This window comes from Eublepharis macularius, chromosome 1 (genome assembly GCF_028583425.1).
Source record: "Eublepharis macularius isolate TG4126 chromosome 1, MPM_Emac_v1.0, whole genome shotgun sequence".
Lineage (NCBI taxonomy): Eukaryota > Metazoa > Chordata > Lepidosauria > Squamata > Eublepharidae > Eublepharis > Eublepharis macularius.
This window is the reverse complement of record NC_072790.1, coordinates 225,631,440-225,653,668: the sequence shown is the minus strand read 5'-3', so window position 1 is coordinate 225,653,668 and position 22,229 is coordinate 225,631,440. Positions and strand designations below refer to the sequence as shown.

General features: G+C 43.7%; 1 protein-coding gene across 1 annotated transcript; it reads right to left on the bottom strand.

Moving 5' to 3' along the window:
• Positions 1-4,621: 4,621 nt before the first annotated feature.
• Positions 4,622-19,394, bottom strand: LOC129328662 (solute carrier family 22 member 6-A-like). The gene is made up of 10 exons (XM_054977879.1): positions 18,928-19,394; positions 17,365-17,468; positions 16,197-16,351; positions 14,435-14,603; positions 12,198-12,321; positions 11,175-11,290; positions 9,718-9,932; positions 9,279-9,387; positions 8,031-8,234; positions 4,622-6,269 (listed from the first exon to the last, which is right to left on the bottom strand). The coding sequence occupies exons 1-10, from the start codon at positions 19,330-19,332 to the stop codon at positions 6,185-6,187; spliced, it is 1,686 nt and encodes a 561-aa protein (XP_054833854.1). The 5' UTR covers positions 19,333-19,394; the 3' UTR covers positions 4,622-6,184.
• Between the last annotated feature and the right edge of the window lie 2,835 nt (positions 19,395-22,229).

The following is a 22,229-nucleotide window of genomic DNA, read 5'->3' as shown; positions in this document are numbered from 1 at the left end:
ATGCGCACACTCCCAGCATCACACAATGACATCACTTTGGGTCAGTTGGAACAAGGGAGGAGTTTTTTAAAGATTAAATCGCCCTTGGTGAAAATGGTCACATGGCCGGTGGCCCCGCCCCCAATCTGCAAACAGAGGGGAGTTTAGATTGCCATCTGCGCCACAGGCGTGGACGGCAATCTAAACTCCCTCCTGTCTGGAGATCAGGGGGTGGGGCCACCAGCCATGTGACCATTTTCAAGAGGTGCCGGAACTCCGTTCCACTGCATTCCAGCTGAAAAAAAGCCCTGGTACTCAGTATGTACTAGGACTAGAATATATGCCTGTAGTTTTAAGAGAAGTGCATCCTGGGAGTTGTAGTGCCGTACCCCACAGGTTTCAGTTCCTGAGGCATTCAGAGCCCGCCAAAACTTGTTAGGGCCATTTCCTCCATTGTTCATTCACACCTCAGCAGGGAGAGGAGCAAGTCATCTCTTTTTTTCACCACGTTCACTGGGTCTACAAAGGTCTACCATGGACCTTTATCCATGAAAGATGCACTCTCTCCTTTTGTTATTTAGTAGAACTGTGAGCAGAGATGCCTTGCATGTATGAAGAAGTTAAATAAAAACAGTTTAAGCTTGTAGCCCGTGCATATGCGTTACTTGATGACAAAAGGCTGGGATTTCCTCCTTGCGTCAGAATACTAGTCATGATCCCAAAGAAAACACAGTTGTACTACCTAGGATTTTATATACTTTGCTTTCTTAGCACACTGCTTAAAAACTCCACCTTAAAAACATAGACATTCAGAACACATTATTAACAACATCACTTAATTAAGTGCACATTCCTTGCCATTGTTCTCCGGGCTGCACACAAGGCAAAAGGAAATTTTTAAAAGGCCTCTGATCTGCATCCCCTGCCCCCGAATTTTGTTCATGCAGATGGGCTTTCTCATTGTTTCAGAGAGACAGCACTCAGGCTGCCATTTTAGGAATTGTCCTTTTCTTAGGAGTGGATAAAGCAGCCCCCCCCGCCACTACCATGAAAAAATTTACTGTTCTCCCACACCAAGCCAAAACAAACAAACAAACAACCAGCAAGCAAGCAAACAAACAAAGCTATTTCAACAAGGAAACATAGGGCCTACCCTTTCCCAGTGTTCCATTTCCAAAATACAATGTAATGATAACATAAGTGAAAATAAAATAGAGACTCACTTTTTCCCTATTAAAAGGAACAGAAACTGGTCCTTAACAGAGTAGCATTGATTGCAAAGAAAAAGTGATGATGGGTGGTTGGAGCATGCTGGCTGGTTTGAATGTGAAACAGAAAGAGAAAATAACAAACTTATACTTGCCTTAGTTTTAGAAAAGAAGTAAGATTTCTTTATTAGAGGAACTCCATACTTTGATAGGAAAGTGGAGAGATAGAGTCCTATCTAATGATCTATTCTTGAGGAGGAAGTCCTGAGATTAGCAATCTACACATCAAAGGATAGGTCAGGGCAGTAAAGGAGTAAACAATAAACAGATGTCCTGACCTGTCTATCTTTCTAACTCTCTGGTTTCTCCTCCTCTGAGACCTGAGGAAAGGGACAGCGTTAGAAGTGGAGTCTTCTAGTTGTTGTTACATGCCGTCAAGTCGCCGCCGTCCTGTAGTGACCCGCCCTATCATTAACAGATTTGCTCAGATCCTGCAAACTGGAGGATGTGGATTCTTTTATTGAGTCAAGCCATCTCATTTTAGGTCTTCCTCTTTTCCTACTCATGATGTGACCAAAGTATGATAGCCTCAATTTTGTCATTTTAGCTTCTAGGGAGAATTCAGGCTTGATTTGATCTAGTACCTACTTATTTGTCTTTCCGGCTGTCCATGGTATCTGCAAAGCTCTCCTCTAGCACCACATTTCAAATTAATCAATTTTCTTCCTATCAGCTTTCTTCACTCTCCAACTTTCACATCCATACAAAATAATGGGGAATACCACAGTTTGGATTATCTTGATTCCCTGAGAGACATCTTTATCTTTAAGGATCTTCTCTAGCTCCCTCTCAGCTGCTCTTCCAAGTCTCAGTCTTTTTCTGATTTCTTCATTGCAGTTTCCCTTTTGGTTGATGATCGAACCAAGGGATAGAAAATCTTGTACAATTTCAATTTCCTCATTGTCAACTTTAATATTGTGTACTTCCTCAGTAGTCATTACTTTTGTCTTCTTGATGTTCTGTTGTAATCCGACTTTGACGCTTTCTCCTTTAACCTTCATCAGTAGTCGTTTCATGTCTTCACTATTTTCTGCCAGTAATGTGGTGTCATCTGCATGTCTCAAATTGTTAATGTTCCACCAGTTTTCACTCCACCTTCTTCTAGATCTAATCCATCTTTCCTTATGATATACTCTGCATAGAGGTTGAACAGGTAGGGAGATAATATGCACCCTTGTCTGACACCTTTGCCAATTGGAAACCATTCTGTTTCCTCAAATTCTGTCCTGACAGTAGCCTCTTGTCCAGAGTACAGGTTGCATATCAAAACAATCAAATATTGTGGCACCCCCATTTCTTTTAACACTCTCCATAGCTTTTCATGATCCATACAGACAAAAGCTTTGCTGTAATCTATAAAACACAGGCTGATTTACTTGTGAAATTCCCTGGTATGTTCCATTAGCCATCGTAAATTTGCAATGTGATCTCTGGTGCCTCTTCCTTTTCTGAATCCAGCTTGAACATCTGGCACTTCTTGTTCCATATAGGGGCCATTTCCACACCACTCACCTTCATCCAGAATGCTGTGGATCATCACAAAAATAAACGCAGAAGATAGCGTCTTCTCGCTTGAGTTTTGCACGATGTTGCACAAAACTCGCGCAAGAGGACGCTATCTTCCACGGGTTTTTTTGCAATGTTCTGCAACGTTCCAGATGAAGGTGAGTAGTGTGGAAACAGCCACGGTAAGAGTCTTTGCTGTAGAATTTTGAGCATCACTTTGCTTGCATGTGAAATTAACATGATAATCTGATCATTGCTATGCTCTTTGGCATCCCCTTTTTGGGGAATTGTAATGTAGACTGAGTGTTTCCAGTCCATGGGCCATTGTTTTGTTTCCAAATGTAAATTGGAGCTAAGCAATTATGTTGCAATTATGTCCAACAGAGGCCTTGCAATCTGACTGTTGCTACATTGAAAGTGGATGGAGCCAGCCAGGGTTAAGGACTAAGCTACTTAGTGTGGGCCATAGCCATAGGTATTTTAAGGCAGTGTATAAATTCTTTTTTTAATATAAAATTTATTTTTATAAATATAAGCAGAACAGAGAAAATAAAATAAAAATAATAGCACAATTCTAATTACATCAAAAGAAAAAGAAAAGAAAGAGTAAACATATATTATAATAAACAATATAAATAATTCAGGTTTTTTATATCCAGCACATATCAAATCCTTGAATGTGTTTGGTGTCTGTCAGAAAAGAATGTATAGTCTCCAGTATTCAGATGTTTGATCCTCCAAGCATCTTCCAATTGTAACATTTCCATATAATTAAACACATTTTTGGGAAGTTTGCCTTCTTTGGTTTTTTTTACTTATCTTTTTTTAAGATCCATTACCCCATTCATGTCTCTGAAGATCATTATCTTCTTGAAAATCAAAAATGGATTGGAAAACATTTTCATAAAAAAATTTTCTTGCATTGGTTGGGGCCTGTATTGTTGCTAGTGTGTAAATCTTGCCTTTCAGGAGCCTGATTTTCAAAATCTTCTGTCAGAGTCTCTTAATTCTTCTGTAACATTTATTTGTAAATTGTTTATATAAACAGCAATTCCATTTTTAAATTATAAATTCTTAATAAACACACACATACATACAAGCAGAAAACAGGAACAAAGCCCCAAAGAATCATGGAAATTGTAGTATGATATAACAGGAAGGGTGGACAGCCTTGCACTTTATCTACAGTTGTAACTGAGTCCCTCATGTGAGTTTGTCACTGTTTGCCCTCCCCCAGCCAAATCTGAGGAGGCTTGAGCCCCTCAGCCCCCATGTAGTTCACTGGTTGTATGGGAGGAGCTCAGCCCCCCAGCCAAATCTGGGGGTGGCTCGAACCCCTCAGCCCCCCCCCCCCGTACACCTATGGGATCCCCCATCCCTACTGGGCGAATAGAATCCCTAACGGAAAAGGACCCTCCATGCCCTTACAATCACTGAAAGACTTATATTACAGCATTGGAAAGAAAAAAGCCTGCTTCCCATAACTCATTGGATTGAATACTTTAGAAACTTGTCAACATTTGAATGTATTGCATATAGATAACAACTGCATATAGCCTTCATTTAGATATTTGGAGACCTTTTATATAAGCTTATATATAAATTCACCAGCATTGTTTCGCTGGTTCTTTTGTTGTTGTTTCTTCCCTTCTTTTGCTTTGCACAAATAAATATTTTTTTTAAAAAAAATCACCGCTCTTCAATTTTATCTTCACAATAACCCTGCGAAGTAAGTTAGGCTGAGACTGTCACTACCCCAATCACTGGCAAGCTTTCTTGGCAGAGAAGGGATTCAAACCTGGCTCTCCCAGATCCTAGTTGATACTCTAACCACTATACAATGCTGGCTTTCAGAATGTACAAAATACTTCATACGTCTATCTTTATTTATTTCTTAATCCTCACAACAACCCTGTGAGGTAGGTTAGGGAGTGGGCACTAATCTGTCCAGAAGGGCAGTATGTAAGCACATTGTTATTACAACTTGTACCAGGCCATCCAGGAAGATCTGTTAATTGAACAGGGGCCGTTTCCAGATGGCTTACCTGAAGCCATCTCCGGCATGATCCACAACATTGTAGCATGGAGCGGCTTCAGGTAAGCCATCTGGAAACAGCCAGGGACTTAGTGGTATACACTTATTAGTGGTATAAAGCTGACTAAACATTAGGGGCTGAGAGGGGCCACGGACCTTGAGCAAAAGCTCCATCTCTAAGCTGGAGGCTCCATGAGGCACAGACCAGACACGAGGCTGAACAAGGTAACATACGAATATTTGTTCTATAAGCATGGAATAATTTAAAATGTAACAGAATCAGATGATCAGTGTACTCATTCCTTTTTAATATGTTTCAGTTCCTGAAATGGGGAAATAAGTGCATCAGTTGTGGGGCGCTTCTCTCCATCCACACTGTACCTCAATACACACAGGATTCCAACGGGCATTGATGATGCGCTCCACTTTGGAACTATGATGTTATCCACACACAGACAAGCTTATGTAGTTTCCCTGCAGCTGCGGCTGCTAATACAGGGCAGAGGCATCGTGGCTTCCACACAGTGGTTTCCCCTGGTAAATTTTTAATCAGCAGTGTAATAGCATTATATCAATATACCAATATATCAATAGAATTAAGAGAACTTTCAGTATTCAGAGCGTGGCGGTCTTTAGTTCTTTGGCACTAATTGATTTATATTTATACTCTGTTTTTCTGCCCAGTGGAGAGACCCAAAGCAGCTTACAACATTGTTCTCCCTTCTCCCATTTTAGCCTCACAACAACCCTGTGAGGTAGGTTAAGCCAAGACAGAGTGATGGCCCAAGGCAACCCAGTGAGTTTTCATGACTGTGAAGGAATTTGAATTTGGGCCTCCCAGATTCTAGTCCTCTACTCTAACCCCTACACTACACTGGATCTCTTATAACCTCATACCCATTTCACATACTAAAAAATGGACTTCTTGTATATTTGTAACTCCCCAAACATAAGCAACTTTCCCCCCAAATTATGCTTCTCTGCAGTCTCTTCTATTCTCCGTACTGATCATTTATCCTGCTGCAGCCTGTCCTACTCCAGTTTCAGAAGCAGGGTGTTTTTCTTTGTCTTAAAATACATTAAAAATGCTTCTCACAATTTCACAGTGTCACAATGGATCTGGCTGCGCCTACTGCAGAATGCAGCAACTCACGCACATTCAACCACGTTTCATTGTGATGGGGAGGGGTGGGGTGGAAAGGAAAGCTTTCTATATTCATGTGCATACATGACATTTTACAGATGCGGCCTAGAAGCATGTATGTTTAGACACATCTGCCCCAGTCAGACATTTTAGAGACTCGGGGGAAGGGGCTGAAGTGTGACAGAACTCTGGTGCTCATAAGCAGGCCAGCATCAGGCAGAGGTTGTCAGGGAAGTCCTGTGTTTCTTTTGCTTAGCTGCTGTTTTTGTCTGGGTCAGGCTTGGTGGAGGGGAGAAGAACCTTCATTTGCAGTTCATCTTCTTGGCTGGGCCTTGACCTTAAAAGGAATAAACAAGTATTTAAATAACTATGCAAGTAATGGGAGCAGATACAAATGCATAACTACTTATTGGCAAAAGTGGGACTTCCTAAAGCAAACCAAAAGTGTATCTAGTTCTGTATTCTTTTCTGCTAACTATAGGTAGCTTCTACAAAGGTGTTTTGCTACAGCTTGGGGGCTAATACGAAGGGGGTCCCCCTCCAGTATTGTGCTTTTATGCACTTTCCAGCTTTCCTCAGGTTTTGCTGAGACCTTTCCTAAATCTGCTTTACTAGGATGTTTTCGGCAATATTACCTGGGTGGATACCATATGGACAGGAAAGTCTGCATCTTCTCGGTCCTGATCAGTGACATATATATATATATATATATATATATATTCTGGATTGCTCATGCTAGCCCAGTCTTGTCAGGCTTTGGAAGCTAAGCAGGGTAAAACCTGGTTGTACTTGGATGGGAGACTAAGGAAGGGCAGGGCTGCGATGCAGAGGCAGGCAATGCCAAACTGCCTCTGTTCATCTGTTGCCTTGAAAGCCTTATGGGGTTGCTATGAGTTGTCTGCAACTTGGCAGCACTTTATACACATACATGAGGCATTGGGGTAGGGAAAGTACAAGGCAGCTTGCCACGTTGAAGACCCATTGCCTCTGCACTTCATGGGCAGCTGCAGTATCAGTGCAGAGGACACACCGTACTCCCCCACCCGCTGGAAGCTCACAGGGAGGGAATCAAGGAGATAGCTATGGGTTCCCCCCAGTATCTGATATTCAGAGCTAGGCTGCCTCTGTACATGGAGGTAGATTGTGACCGGTACAAACCACTGCTAGGTTTATTCTTTATAAATTTGACTTATCCCTTTGGCAAACTATCTGAACTGGCATCCATCACCATATCTTGCGGCAGTAGGGCCGTCAGGTCCTCTCATCCTCCGGGCAGGAGGCAGGAGATCTGACACGCACCTTTGTTGAAGTCTTTACTCCGGGCCATCTTCACCCCAGACCATGCAATGATGTCACTTCCCAGAAGTGATACCATCACACAGGGCCTGTTTGGGGTTTAAAATGGCCCACTGTGAAGCACAGAAGCTATCTGGGGCCTTCCTGGGAGTGCTCCTGTGCTCCTCAGCGGGGCAAATTGGGCCTGTTTGGTGCTGAAATCGGCCTGCTGCGGAGCATGGGAGTGTTGCCAGGGTGGCGTGACGGGCCCTGGAATGCTCCTGCGCTTCACAGCAGGCCAATTTGGGGGCTAAATTGGCCCACTGTAAAGAGCAGGAGCTCTCTAGGGCCCTCCCAGCAATTCTCCTGCACTCTGCAGTGGGCCAAAGGCCCGTTTGGGGCCCAATTTGGCCCACTGTGGCGCGCAGGAGTGCACCACACCACATGGGAGTGCGCCCTGGAAGGCACATTCCCCCACTGGCCAGGTAAGCGGGGGTGGGGGGTGGAAGGTGGGAGCGGGGGATCCCGCAACCCTATGTGATGTTGAGTTCTATAAGTTAATTACATATTGTGTGTGGTTTTATTTCCTTGGCATCTTTGGACTAAGACTTTGAAAACTTTCTGCCACTTGAAGTAGATAGAAGTAGAAACAACATGGAGTCAGTTGTAAGCTGCCCTGATGTGCTCTACTTTAGAAATTAAGCCCTAAAAGAGGGCCTCTGAGAAAATACAGAGAGTCGATGTCTCTCTGTTAGGCCCACTAGAGAGCAGGGCTTCCAAGGGTTCCGAAAATTCCACTGCTTTAGAAAATTCTTGGACTCACCGTAATTCCACCTGCTCAATTGTCTCTGGCAGTGGGACATTCCTGGTCTCAGGAAGGAAACAAGCGGCAATGCCAGAAATGATGGGTGCTCCTCCATAGATTATTAGTGGCAGGGGTGGGAAAAATTCTCCCGTTATCTTCACCAGAGGGGCTATCATGCTGCCCACCCGGGCCATGGTGCCACCGAGGCCCATTCCTGACTGCCTGTGGCAGAAAAGGAAACAGCCACGATTGATCTCCACTCCCTTGCATGCCTCTCAAGTAGTTTCGGTTTCAGTCAAGTTGTCCCACCTCCCCTCTTCACCCTTGTAATGTCCCAGAATTTCACATCTTTCTGCTTTGGGGGATCTGCCCGAATAGTGCCTTTGGACTATGCGAGATACTTGAAGCCCCTTTTACGTGTACATGAAAAGCCCATACAAAAGGACTCCTATATCTCTTCCATATCCCCTAGTTCTTCAGAAATGCTCAGATAGAGGAGACGTCAGCAACATTTTATAATTAAAGAGCCAAATGATGTCAAAATTCAGAACAAGAGCTCAGCAAAGAAGCCAGTATAAGATATCCTATTTGCTAACTGAAAATATTCAGCTTACCATTTCATACAATTGACATGTTGATTAATAATATGTTTTCATTTCTGCAGCCCCGACATTATCTATTGTGGGTCCTTTATTTATTTACTTCATTTATTTTTTATTAGGAAGTGGCACATCCAAAGTCTCACAATCAATAATAAATATCTCATACAATTGTTTTACTACACTGGCATAAATCTGCTCATTGTTCATTCTTGAGTTACAGTGTAACTCTTCTCTCATTTCCCTTTCTATAAAGCATCTCTAAGAAGCCCTTTAGCTCCATTAAAAAATTTCCTCTCCTTTTTAGGAAAAGTATCTGCTCAGACTTTTATATTGAGGCCGTTTCCACATGGCTTACCTTGTTCCAGAAAACAGCAAAATCTCGCACAAAATCATGCGAGAAGACGCTGTTATCACGCAAAATCGCGCGAGAAGATGCTGTTTTCGTGCGAGAAGATGCTATAACAGCGTCTTCTCACGAGATTTCGTGCACAATTTTGCTGTTTTCCGGAACAAGGTAAGCCGTGTGGAAACGGCCTATGAATAAACGAACGAACGAATCTGTGATAAGGCATCATAGGTCTCTCTGGTTAACAGCCATATGTTTGATCTCTGGGATTCAATGGATGGGGTGTGATCTGGCATCCACTTTTTTTGGCTGACCTACCTGATCACAGTTGGGAAAAGCTCTCCAGAAAAGATGTAGGCACAGTTGAATGAGGCTGCTAGTGAGCCCTTGCCAATCACAGCAAATGTCATGCGCAGATTGCTCAGATCTAGGGAATATGAAAGGGTCACCAGTTAGAAACAGAATTGTCTGTGCTAGGTCCCAAGGTGGAAAAGGCCTATTTTTAAGGGAAAATTTAAACCTTAAAATGAGCACTAAAACAAAACAGGGCAGAGGATTCAGTTGGCTCTAACTCTTGGTCAAAAAATTTGTTCCCTGAAATTTGCAGTTCCCGTGTTGAAATTTCAAATGTTTACATTTGAAATTCTCCTAGTCCAAGATATCCAACGGTTTTGTACAGCTGAATTGTGAACTGTGTGATTGACTCATGTCCATTTCTGATCTAACATGACCGTTCCCATTAGAATAGGACCCTCACCTTGAGGCACGAAGATATTGGCCAAGATGCACAGCCCAGCCAAGATGAGAGACAAAGCCTGTGAAAACCGGCGGCCCACAAATGTGATGGTCATCACGGAGATGAATTTAGCTGGGAAGTCTACGATACCAAAGATCAGCTGGGTTATATAGATGTTGAAACCGAAGTTCTGCAGGTCCATAGCTAGCCCATAATAGGCAAAGCTGGTGGAGAACCTGGGGTGGGCAAGGAAAAATCAGAATGCTCGACATTTTAGAAAAACATCTTTCTGGGCCCTAGAACCAAAGACTTGTCTCTGGGGCCCTGCTGCCAACCTTCATATCTGGCCAGCAGCCCCGATCCTCCAGACATTCCTTGCCTGTCCACATTCCAATGGCAAAAACTCCTCGGTCTCTAATCTTAATGCGAGATTTTCCCCTGAGCCTCCCTTGTTCGTCCAATTTTTCCTCCAGCCTTCCTTTCCTTTGCAGAATCCCACTTATCCTGCTCCTTCCTCCAGCTACCCAATTTGTTTGATTATTCCCACTCCGTAAATTATCTCTCAAAATGCTTTGCAAAGTGCTAATTCCAGACCTCACCCACTCAACCTCTGTTCAGCCTCTTACTGCCACCAGCTACCAGCCGCTCTGTCACTGTAGCTTTGGCTGACCTGGCATCTCAGCTGTCTGCCCACAAGGAGTGGAAATACACATTGCAAATTTCCTGGGGATGCTCAAGTGCAGGATTTTGTGTGTCATTCTCAATTCATATGTAGGCAGTTCTTGTTTGGCGCACTGGCATACCACTTTCACGGGAGCTCCCTTTGTGTGACCACATCTGCAAGTGTGTTCAGAGGACAGATCACAGCAAGAACAAGTACTGTAGGCTCCCTTGACTTGCCAATTTGCATTTCTTTAAGGGGTGAGAAAGTGTCAAGATCTGCATTTCAATGAATTGAAGTGGGAGGTGGAGGAAACTGGGATATGTTTAGCAGTTGAGGAGGAACTGATATAGAATGCGTGACATGGAGCAAATTGAAGTGTGTCTGTGACCAAGTGCATGGAAAGTTGGAGGGGCGTGTGTGAAATGAGGTTAACTTGAGTGTCCAATAGGTACTTAGTAACATGTATTTCTACACCAGCTCTCTTGCTTCTGGGTGCTCTGATCATGCCACTTCCCAGCCTTCAACTTTCCAAGATGCTCCACAATCTTGTCTCTTATCCTGCCAGCAATGCACAACCTATTTTGCCGTACATCCCTCCAGAATTTCTTTTTGAAATTCTTAAACCCAGCCTAATTTATAATGGAAAATATATTTTTTAAAATCTATTTAGGAGGCAAGAAATTCAAAGTTTTCAAGGAATGTTGAGTTGGAAGGAGTTGCTGGGACATGTTTTCCCTTTACTCAAATTTGTTCCATTCTGACGGAAAGCAATTTAGTCTTGGAAAGCGGAAAAAACGAAGCCGGGTACAGTTACCAGACAAGGGAAACCCCACAGGAGACTTTGCGAATTCCAGGTGTCCGCAGCAGGTCAGTCATATTGTGGCTAGATTTCGAGGAGCACATCTCCTTTTGCATGTTGGATTTCAAAACCTGAAAGAGAAGGAGGAAAAACTGGGTCCAAACTAGGAGAACAGCAGACAGATAATGCAGATAGTTTCAGGTCGGTAGTCATGTTGGACTGCAGTAGAAGAGCAAGATTTGAGTCTGGTTGCACCTGAAAGACCAACGAGATATTCCAGGGTATGAGCTTTTGAGAGTCAAGCTCCTGACATCAGATACAAGATAATGCAGAGGAACAGTAGTATGCGAGTCCAGTGGCCCCTTAGAGACCAACAAGATTTTCAGGGTATGAACTTTCATGAATCAGAGCTCCCTTCTTCAGATATCTTCAGATCTGAAGAAGGGAACTCTGACTCTTGAAAGCTCATACATACCCTGCTCGATCAGACAGGTGGTTCATTTAGCCCAGCATCCTGTTGCACACATTTGTCCACCAGTTGCCCAGGAAAGCAAATCAACAGAGCATAGAGACCAAGGCCTCCTGATGTTGCTTCCTAGTACTGGTGTTCAGAAACGTCCCACTTCCCTTTAGTTGCAATGGGTCGTCCTGAATCTGTTGCCACTCAACTTCACTGGGTCCCACCAAGTTCAAGTATTAGGGGAGAAAAAGTTCTGAAGGTGCCTTTGTACACCGCTGGAGAATCAACAGGTTTGAATGAGTTCTGCTCTACCAAAATATTCCTGGCACAACTGGCAATGTAATAAACTCATTGCAAAGCAACCAGGATGTGGAACTCATTAAGAACACCAGAGCTGAGCTCTGAGATCTATTCATGCCTCTAAGCACATTCAGATATGCTTCTGGGGCAAAAAGCTGTTGCATCTTTCATTTCAGAAACGCCAACCCTGGTGGGAATGCAGCATGACTGGGATGACTCTTAACTTCTATGTCCAAGTTGCCCCTCCCCACCCCAATCCCTTGCTGTCATCGTTTTACCTCCACACTGAGTTCATCTCCTTCTTTCTTTCTTCCATTGACCCTGGCAGCTCTCTTCAGGCCTTTCACAGCCCGCTCATGCTGCCCTGAAATTGCTAGCCAGCGTGCTGACTCAATGAACAGCCTGCAAACCAAACAGGAGGAAAGTAATGGTTTCTGTGGCTGCCCGAAGGTATTGGAGTCTAGTGGTCAGAGCACAATGGGAGGGAGAAACTAGAGCTGCTTCACTAATGAGTTAGGGACCACAGACTTCACCACTATGTTGCCTTACGTACAATCTGTTGCTTTAAGTATGTGCTCCTATGTCCTACCTGTTGCTTTAAGTACAACCCTACTGGATAGTTCTAATGTCAGTCCTAGAATTGCTTAAGCTCTGTTTCAGCATTTCTTGAAATCTGTATTGGATTTTTGCTAATGTTATAACTTTGTAAACTTGCATTTATTTACCCCATGGCATTGTTTATGGAAATGTCCTTGATATTGACTGTGCTTATCTCACTTTATGTAATGTGCCTTGAGTCTCTGTGAGAAAGGCGGACTATAAAAGACATAAATAAAAGAAATAAAAGAAAATAGATTAACCCAAGGAGAAGAGGCAACCTTGGTTCTGTCTTAGATTCTCAGAAGGGTGTTAAAGACCACAGGAAGGTGGCTTTTGATGGGAATACGATAACTAGTTGCTAGTTCTCTGAACCATCTAGAATCGTTGGAACTTCAGTTGTACTTGTACCTGTTTGCATACACGTGTGTTTGCATCAGCTTAACCCAGTGGGATGGGCCTCCCCTAGGTAGTCCCAGAAAACCTGAAAGAGGTGTTATGTGCAAAATACTAGGGAGTGAGGGTGGATTCCAATGTAGGTAGTGGCTCCTTCTCCCGTTAGCCAAAAGCAGAGGACCTTCACTGACTCACACTAGATTCATGGAGTTCGCTGTGCCCGCAGGGCCCTATCATTCCAATGTGATTTGGGAAGAAGGGAATTCAGAAAGAAGTAGTAGCTGTTCTATTCCTTTATTTCCCTGTGTGTATTTAGATGGAGGTCTTTCCTTCATAGGGTCGCCATAGGTCGGAGGCAACTTGATGGCACATAACACACACACACACAAAGAGATCTTGCTCTGTTCCTCTTCTAATTCCACTGAGGGATCACTCAGCAGCCAACCATATGTACATGACTTCACAAAGAGATCTCTGCACATTCACTTATGGAATGGACGAGGAAGGAACAGGAAAGGAAGGAAGTTCAAAACATTTAAGAAACCCAGTTCTAACTGCTGGCATTCACAACGCATGGCTCCAGATTGCCCTTGCAACTCTGTGGTCTGCCAACCTAATTTTATGTCCCTTTCTCTACAAAAGGGGAACAAAATCAGAGGGGCTCTTGATATGTGCACCAAACAAGAGTTTGATTAGATAATATTGGCAGATTCTGGGCAGACACCGGGAACTGAATGTGAGACAAATAGCCCTCCCCAGGGGTCATTTCGTAGAAAAAGAGCTGGAGGAACTCATTAGCATAGCTCATTAGCATATGCCACGCCTCTTGCCATCACAGGAAGTGTGTCATTAGTGTAACTGATTTGCATATGCCACACCCCCTGACATCACCTATTCTGGCTGTTTTGGACCTATTCCTGGCCTTTCAGGGTGGAAATTGGACTCAAAATGGCAAAAAGGGGCTGAAAATGGCTGAAAAGGGGCCCAAAATGGTCAGGATCGGGCTGCTGATGAGTGGGAGATTGATCCACCACTCGTCAGAGGCCCGATCCAGACCATTTCAGCTGCAATCCAGGCCGAAATGGGCCCAAAATGGCCGAGAGTCAGGGGGGGGCACCTGACATATGACCTCTTTGGAGAACTGCTGGAACTGCGTTCCTGTGCGTTCCCCCTCGAAATGAGCCCTGGCCCTCCCTTCCCATCCCTTCTCTGCTGGTTAAAATGCTGCAGGGTGGAAACGATGGAATGAAAATTATTCTCCTGCCGCCGCACATGCATGGGTGCCAATTTGCACCCCCCCACACACACCAATGTTTTAAAGTTAAGCTTCAAATCACACTTTAAGCATGCGTTGAGTTGGAGTTTCCCCCAATGAAACTTGCATTTAATGCATGTGGTAAGAGACTCCCAGTTAGGCTAGAGAAAGAGGGAAGCCTTTCTTCTGTTGCCAATAACCTTTTAAAGCAACCCTTTCCCCTCTCCAGAAATGTGACCTAGACCTTCATCCAACATGTCCACCTACCAGGAATAAAGAAAAAATACAAAGAACGGCAGTGAGACAGTGAGTTGCAGCCAGCGCCAGTTGGGGATGGCATATGCCATTCCAGCCAGGATGAATTGTCCAATGGTGTAGCAGTAACCATTGATAGTGCCAACAATAGCACGATATTTGGTTGGAATCCACTCCATACCTGGAACAAAGGAAAGCACACATACAAGGATATTAATTTCTCAGGTAGGCAACTGATGCCAGAGATGCAAGAAAGCGAAAATGATATCTCATTGAAGCAACTGCAAGTTGCGAGTTCAGTAGCAACTTAAAGACCAGCTTTGAAGAGTCAAACCTCCCTGCGTCAGATACACAGCCAAGACGGCTACCCATCTGAAACTATCTTCAAGGGAGCATCCTGTTACTCAGGGCTGCCAAGAGCCACCCCTGGTTCATCGACAAAGGCTTCCTCTGGGCCACCCCTCACACCACCCAGAACCAACCCCAGTTAGTGTATGAAAACAAATCATGGGACTTGTCCAACTCCATGGGGCCCCAAACATTTGTCCTGCTAGTGCCCCATCTTGCCCCCCCCCATGTACTAACAGCCTTTGTTTTTCAGAGTCAAAGTCACATTAATTGCTTGACTTATAATGGGCAGGCAGCACATTGCACAGTTCTTGGTTATGACTTTTCATTAGATGCACGTTGTGAGTCCCCTGCTGGGAGCACAGTTCTCAGGGTCATGGGGATGCAATTCAGTTTGGGACTGCAGTGTGCAGGGAAAGAGTGCTTAAGCCTTCAGCCAACATTGTTTTCCTGCCCTGAAACGTCCCTAGGGCAGCACTATTTGCCCTGTTGGGGAAGCCCATGTACATGGAGCTCCCAATGAGGCAAATAGCAGCTTCCCCCTGCCTGGGCTTCTTTAGGTCAGAAAGCAGTGTAGGGAGGAACACTTAAGTATCATTTCCTTCCCCATATGCTGTGGTCCTGATCAGAATAGTCCTTGCATTTCTGGACATAGAGTTCCAGAGTTCCCAACAGGGAATTTACAGCGCACATCTGATTGAAAGTCCTTGTGGAGGATCTGTGGCATGTAGTTAGAGCCTAAGATATAATTTTGTCCACAGCTCTTCAATGACCTGAGTTAAAACCAAAGTTGACATGGTGGGCATAGCTCTGAAATAAAGCGCTCTTGCAGAAAATTATGCGGCTGAGAATAAGGTTTTAAATCTTTTGTTTTATTGTGAATAATATTTCCAAATATAAAAGAACCTAAGATGTGTCCAGGTGTCGCATCATGAAATATTTGCAAGCTAGTAGTTATGCAACTGATAATTTACTTATTAATGGGGTAAAACACCATTATTTCAAAGCATGGGGTATTTCCCCCAATCTCCTATAACTGAACATATTCAGTACATTTGACAATTTGTCAGGTTTCAGGCAGCCACTGTTTTACTGTTGAGATTGCCACACTACGTGATTTGCAATTCACTAAAGTGTTGGCTCTATTCAAGCGTTTCAGTGGGAGTTGTTGGTTCTTGTTGTTTTCCTATGGTAGCCTGTGGTAACTGGGATATCCTTGGGATTCCCTGGAAACTTTGTACTCTACTCTAAGGATGTTCCATTCTAAGGATGTTGCCTTCCTAGAATTTCCCCCTAGTAGGATTTTATAGGGATTGAGAATGTTTAGCTCCTTGTCCAGCCCAAAAGTTCTCAGGTCTCTGTGTGGAATGATAAATCAGAGGGAATGCTGGCTCTCATCGTTGATGTGGAGGGCTGAGCTACTTACACAGTGAGACAGAGTTGAGAGAAATCCCCGACATGGCCATTCCACTCAGGAAGCGGAGGATACAGTACGCGGTAAAGTTTGGCACAAAGGCCGTGCAGGCACCAGACACCCCCATCTGCATGTAGCACCAGATGATGAGGGCTTTCCGGCCAAACCTGAAGGACAGGAATATACAAGCCTTCGTGTGAGCAGGATCACCCCCATAGCCACTCCTGTCTGTTTTTCTTTCAGCCCTTTTGACGGCAGACATATATGCAGCCCTGCTCTGTGACAGGGCAGGGCTCATCAGTGTGAGAGAGGGAGGATAGGGGTGCCAGCTTTTAAACTGGTCCCTCTAGCTGACCTGTTAACATCAGTTTGACATGCAGCAATTTACAGGTGATGTTATTTAGCTCCTTGCCCATTTATACATATCATCATCATCATATTTATATCCCACCCTCCCTGCAAGTGGGCTCAGGGTGGGTTACAACAGAAGATAAAATATACAAGATAAAAATCACAATAAATTAACACAGCTTTCTAATAAAACACCTGCTCACCATATAAAAACCATATAACATCTGACGGAGATGGAGGTATTAGAGATATTAAATCTCTAGGGACAGAATATTTGTTGTTGGCCACTAGGCAACCTAAAGACTGGATCATAGGAATAAGGGAAGGTAAGAAATGCATAGGGTATGCATGAAGAAATGCATGACTTCCTTGTCTCCTGTTTTGTCAGTCATTTGAAAGTATGAAGTGGAATTATGAGGATGAAATCAAATTTGAGCCAGGCCACTTAACCCTGTGGGGATACAGGTTGGGAAGTATGATGTATATCTCTGGGCATATCCCACCAAGGACTGGGGGAAAGGGCTTCAAGGTCAGAAGGCAGACATTCAGCACAGGACTGGGCATTTTAAGGAATGTAAAGTGTAAGGATATTCAAGACTACAAGTACTGCAGAGATTCAAAAACCCTTGTTTTCACAGGATGGGGAATCTTTTTAGCCACAAGCCCCAACCCAAGAACTAAAAACTTCTATTCCAGGGGTTGGCAACCCACTCAAAAGGAATACACAGGAGCACAACCAGCTCTGAAATAGAAGTAATCTGGCTTCATTTTATAGCTGCAACAACAGGCCCCTCCCTTGTTGCCCCTTTTCAGGACTCTCTCAGCTCACCTGTCTGACAGACCACCAAACAGCACAGATCCTACCAGCACTCCAGCCATGTAGATGGACTGAGCCATTTGCCTCAGAGTCCGGGAGTCGCACACCAAATCCCACTGCAGGGGAGGGAGAGAGAACAGAAACTGTCGAACTGAGGACATTTGGGAGCAAACTCAGGTTCATACCAAAGCTTAGTATTTTGAGCCTAGAAACCTTTTTTCAGTGTCCCAAAGAAAAGATAACAAAGAAACTTAGATCACCTTAAAAATTAACAAATCATACAGAGTCGGCTTTCACTCAAGAAAACCACAATATGCTAAGAAGAGTGACTCCAGACTAAGCTCATTCATTCCACTCTTCTTAGGATTGCACTGTAAATGTGTTAGTCTTTAAGTGCTATAAAAACATATGTTTTGGCTGTAGTCAATAGGGCTACCTCTATGGAATTTGTCGTCTTGAGGAAAAAGTAGTTCCAGACATGTGCAAAGTGCTTTTCCTTCACCACAGGCAAGGCTCAGCCCCAGAACTGTGTGAAGTAAAACCCTGATGCAACAGCCTAGCTGAAGCAAAGCAAATGTAAATCTGATTTGTGCCAGGATGGGAGACCGTCTAAGAATCATAGGAAAGCCATGATGGAAGAAAAAGAGGTATCAGTGCAATAAATAGATTGAAAGTGCTTTCGGTCATGTGCAAAATATTTGTTAATTGCACAACATTCCTGTTATTGGGGGTCAGAATTCAAAGGATGCTGGAACTCTAGCAGCTTTCTATTTCCATGATCACAAAGGTGTGTATTATCATCAAGTCTCCTCAACAAGACACATACAATTCCCACACAGTCCCCCTCTAAAACTCACACAGTTCACCTTTGGGGATGAAGAGCCTCAGGTTTGCATGCAGAAGCTCCCAGATTCAGTTCCCAGCATCTCTAATTTAAAAGTACCAAGCAGTAGGTGATGTGAAAGATCTGACCTGAGACCCTGGAGAGCTGCTGCCAGTCAGAGCAGACAATCTTGATGGACCAATGATCCGATTCAGTATAAGGCAGCTTCATGTGTGTTCACATGGCCATCTGTATGTATGAGTTTTCCTCTGTCATACATAGATGGTGCTTATATCTGTGGTCGGCGGTTTCAGGGTTTACATATAAACACCAGAATCACTTCACTGTGTTGGACCAATGGTCTATCTTATTCAACATTCTACCTGTTGACGGTATCCGGCTGGATGCTGTACAAACATTCACAAGCAGATGGTGACATCCATCCTGTACAGTTGATCCTCAGAAAGATGACCAAATCCACTAGCGAACAGTTGCGTAAAAGGGAATTTGATAACTGCAACTTTTCTGTCTCCTGTGTTTCAAGCTTCACAGGACAAACTTTCATCTTCTATACTACTAGTAAAGGCTGAGCAGCCCTGATCCCACAATTTACTTATTTGTTTAATTACTCATCCTTTTGTCTGTCTTGAATCTATTGCCCATTAGCTTAATTGGGTGTTCCTGAGTTGCATTATTATGGGGGTCTTATCAACCTAGCTCTCTCAAGGATTTTCCCAATTGGTTTCTCTCACCTCACTGATTATGGTGCTGGGAAACATGCTCCGGTCATATGTCCATCCATCAGAACATGGTTCAGTATCCACCACTGTGTCATTCACAGTGGTGGCATTCGTGTCAAGAAGCCCCCACTGAGTGGAGACAAACCGCCGACACTTCTCTGGCTGCCCTTTCTCATTCAGAGGGATGGCGATCCTAATGAGGTCTTCAGTTCCCAATTCTTTGGTGGTAGCATTGGCATAACGGGTGTAATTGGCTGTGATATGAATCTGGCAATGATGTTCGGGGACTCCAGCTGTGAAATTCTGTAGAAGGTTGTGAGAGGCCAGCATCAAGAGTGGAATAGCCAGGAACGCTACGGACATTTTTTGAAAATGCCCCATTCCTCCCAGGTTGTCCAGAATGTCGGCAAAACTCATGATGGCTGCCAGTAAAGGCAAAAACCAAAAAATCCAAAGAGATTCTGATACAATTTGAACCTATTTAGATATTCAGTGACTTCTAGAATGTTGTAGAAATATGGACAAGTCAAGGAACAGCCGCCGCAGGCCTGCTGAAGAAAAAAAATTGCAGGCTGAAATCTCTGGCCTCTTCAGCTGCCTTATTTTTCTTCTCTCCTCATCAGTATTATCTCTTCTTCTATCTGTTCCTCAAAACAAAATAAGAGATAAGGTTCATCTAGTCACAGCAGATGCCCACTTTGTAGAAAAGTTTCTTAGCCAATTTACACGGTTTGAAATGCCTCCAAGTAGGCCCAGCGCTTTATATAAATCCTCATATGGTTAAAATTTTACTTAAGGAAAATTTCTTGTCGGGAAGGGGTATGTATGTTGGGTCAAATGAAATACAAAGATTGTTGTAATATTGAGAAAGAGTGAAGTGAACTGGAACGGTGAACCTTGGCTTATGGCATCACATTAAACCATCAGAAATGTAGAGGGAAGAGTATTATAAGATTCCTGACAGCAAGGTTGTCATTTTTTCAACTGGCCTCTGCTACTGTGTTTTTAACATGAATGTAATCTGCAGGTGAAGCTTTTCAAGCACAGATTTGCACCCATGATTTCAGGCATATCATACTTCCCTTCAAGGCACAGCTACCAGACCCAGCTGAGATGTGGTGATCCTTTTTAATTTTTGGCTAGGAAATCATTGGCTCTTTTCAAATTGACACCCTTCCTGTCTTATACAATGAACCAACCAACCTGAATTTTGATTTCTAGCTACTCAGGGTCAAACCACACATGAGATGAAATATACTTGAACTACACTTGAATTACAAAATACACTTGAATTACCCATGTCATTTGGGTGTATTTTGTCTAGTGTCAGACCCTTAGGCAAATACATGAGTATTTCAGTTTTGAGATTGCCTTCAAAAATGTGACCTTGTCAAGCAGCCCAAGTCCAGAGACTGACAGAGGTGGCAGCTGTGATTGAAGTGAGATTAGCACAGGCTCATGGGAAGGCCTCATTTCTGGTTGCTCCCAGGCAGTGAAATTTCACCTCTCAGAAAATCAGGTTGCTGCTGTCCTTGATGGCCTTCCAGACAAAACTGAAAGTTTTATTGTTCTGAAAGGCTTTTGAAGGCTGGCCAAACTACACGATACACCTAGCCTCACGTCAGGTCAGGTGAGTCACTTTCCACACTGCGACACAGCAGCTGTGAGGAACTTACCCAAGTGCTGGAAGGCCTAATTTGTGTCAGGACCATGGCTTTGAGGGAGGAGGGACTCCAGCCTTCCCGTCTTTTCCCCATTTCACTGCAGTCCTGCTCCTGGAATAGGGCAAAAGGTCTTCTTGGAGCCATTTTGATTTAGGAAAACTGTTGCTGGTAGTATGGGTGGAGCTCTCTTACCCCAGTGCCATAGTCCTGATCTGAACTGGATCCGGTGGCTTTTCAGTAAGTTCTCCACAGGTGCTGTGTGCCTGCAGGGAAAGTAAGCCAGGTGGGGGTTTCCACCAACTCAAATCATGGCCCAATTGCTAGCGTTGCCAACAGACTGAGAGAAAAAGTGTCCTGTCCCTTTAACAGAGGCTTCATGGGCTATTATTTACCAGGTGATGTTGTAGACTTTCATGCCCTGAAAAGCTTCAACTGCCCAATTCCACACAGTAAGCCTCTATATTAAAGGGACAGGATATTTTTCTCCAGGCCAGGGTTGCTAACCCTCTTGCTTGCTTGCTTGCTTGGTGGTGCCATATAAGGATTTTTAATATTATAATTGTTTAATATTTGTAAATTTAAAACAAATATTTTATGACTATTGCAAGCTGCCTGGGGGTGAAACTAGAAGTTATGACATCCATGGGCCCAACTGTCGGTACTTAAAAAGGAGGGGAGACAAATACTTGGTCCTACTGTGCTGTCCCTTGCAGCATTTTTAAACGGTCAACTTCAGGTGTAAAATGGTGTTGGCATCCATGGGACAAACCTGTGCATATCATAATAACTAGTTTGGCTATCAGGGCAGACAAGTAGCATAAAAACTGAAAAAAATATTATCAACTGGCAGTGTAGTCCTTTCTGGAGAAGGAGGCATGCCATTTACCTGCTGGAGGTGGGAAATTTCCCTCCTCTGACTCCCATTGCTAGCCAGCACTCCAGTGACTCACAAGAGAATTTTTTTAAAAAATGGCTGTTGGTGCAATGGCATTCTGGGTTGTCCCTGAAAGTGACATAACGCCATCATGCCAACTGCTATTTTTAATTTTCCCTGGTGAAAACCCAGAAATGATGTTTCTCTACTCTAGGAATTGTTGGAAACTCTATGGTTTTACCATAGAATTTCCAGCAATCCCTAAAGCAGTGTGATGTCGCGTCCATTCCCCCCCAGAAATGATGTAATGTCAATAGAAAGCTCCCTTCATGTCCCTGCCCCCACAGACTCCCATGGTGCCATAGCTGGAAGCAAGGGGATAAACGAAATGCCCTTCAAAACCTCCCAGCTCTATAACCAGCTAGCCACTCTTAGTTCTATTTTCATCCATGTACCACATTAAAGGTAATTAATTTGATCCCATCTGATGCTTTAGGGCAGTAGTACCATAAGAAAATTTTGTGATATGCCTAGTAGTGTCTCACATATGTTGGTAAGATTGATCAGTTACCAGTCTAACCATGAATTTCATGCCTTCCTGAAAGTGACACATTGCCCTGCTTAGCTGCAGGGGCCCTTATTAGAGCTGGGAACATAAATGTTCAAATCCAGATCTGGAGTATGTGTGCATAACCTAAGGATGCTATGGGAGTCTCCTTTCCCACATTTCTCCTTATATTTGGAGTTCTGAATAACCTGGTTTTGTTTCCTAAGTG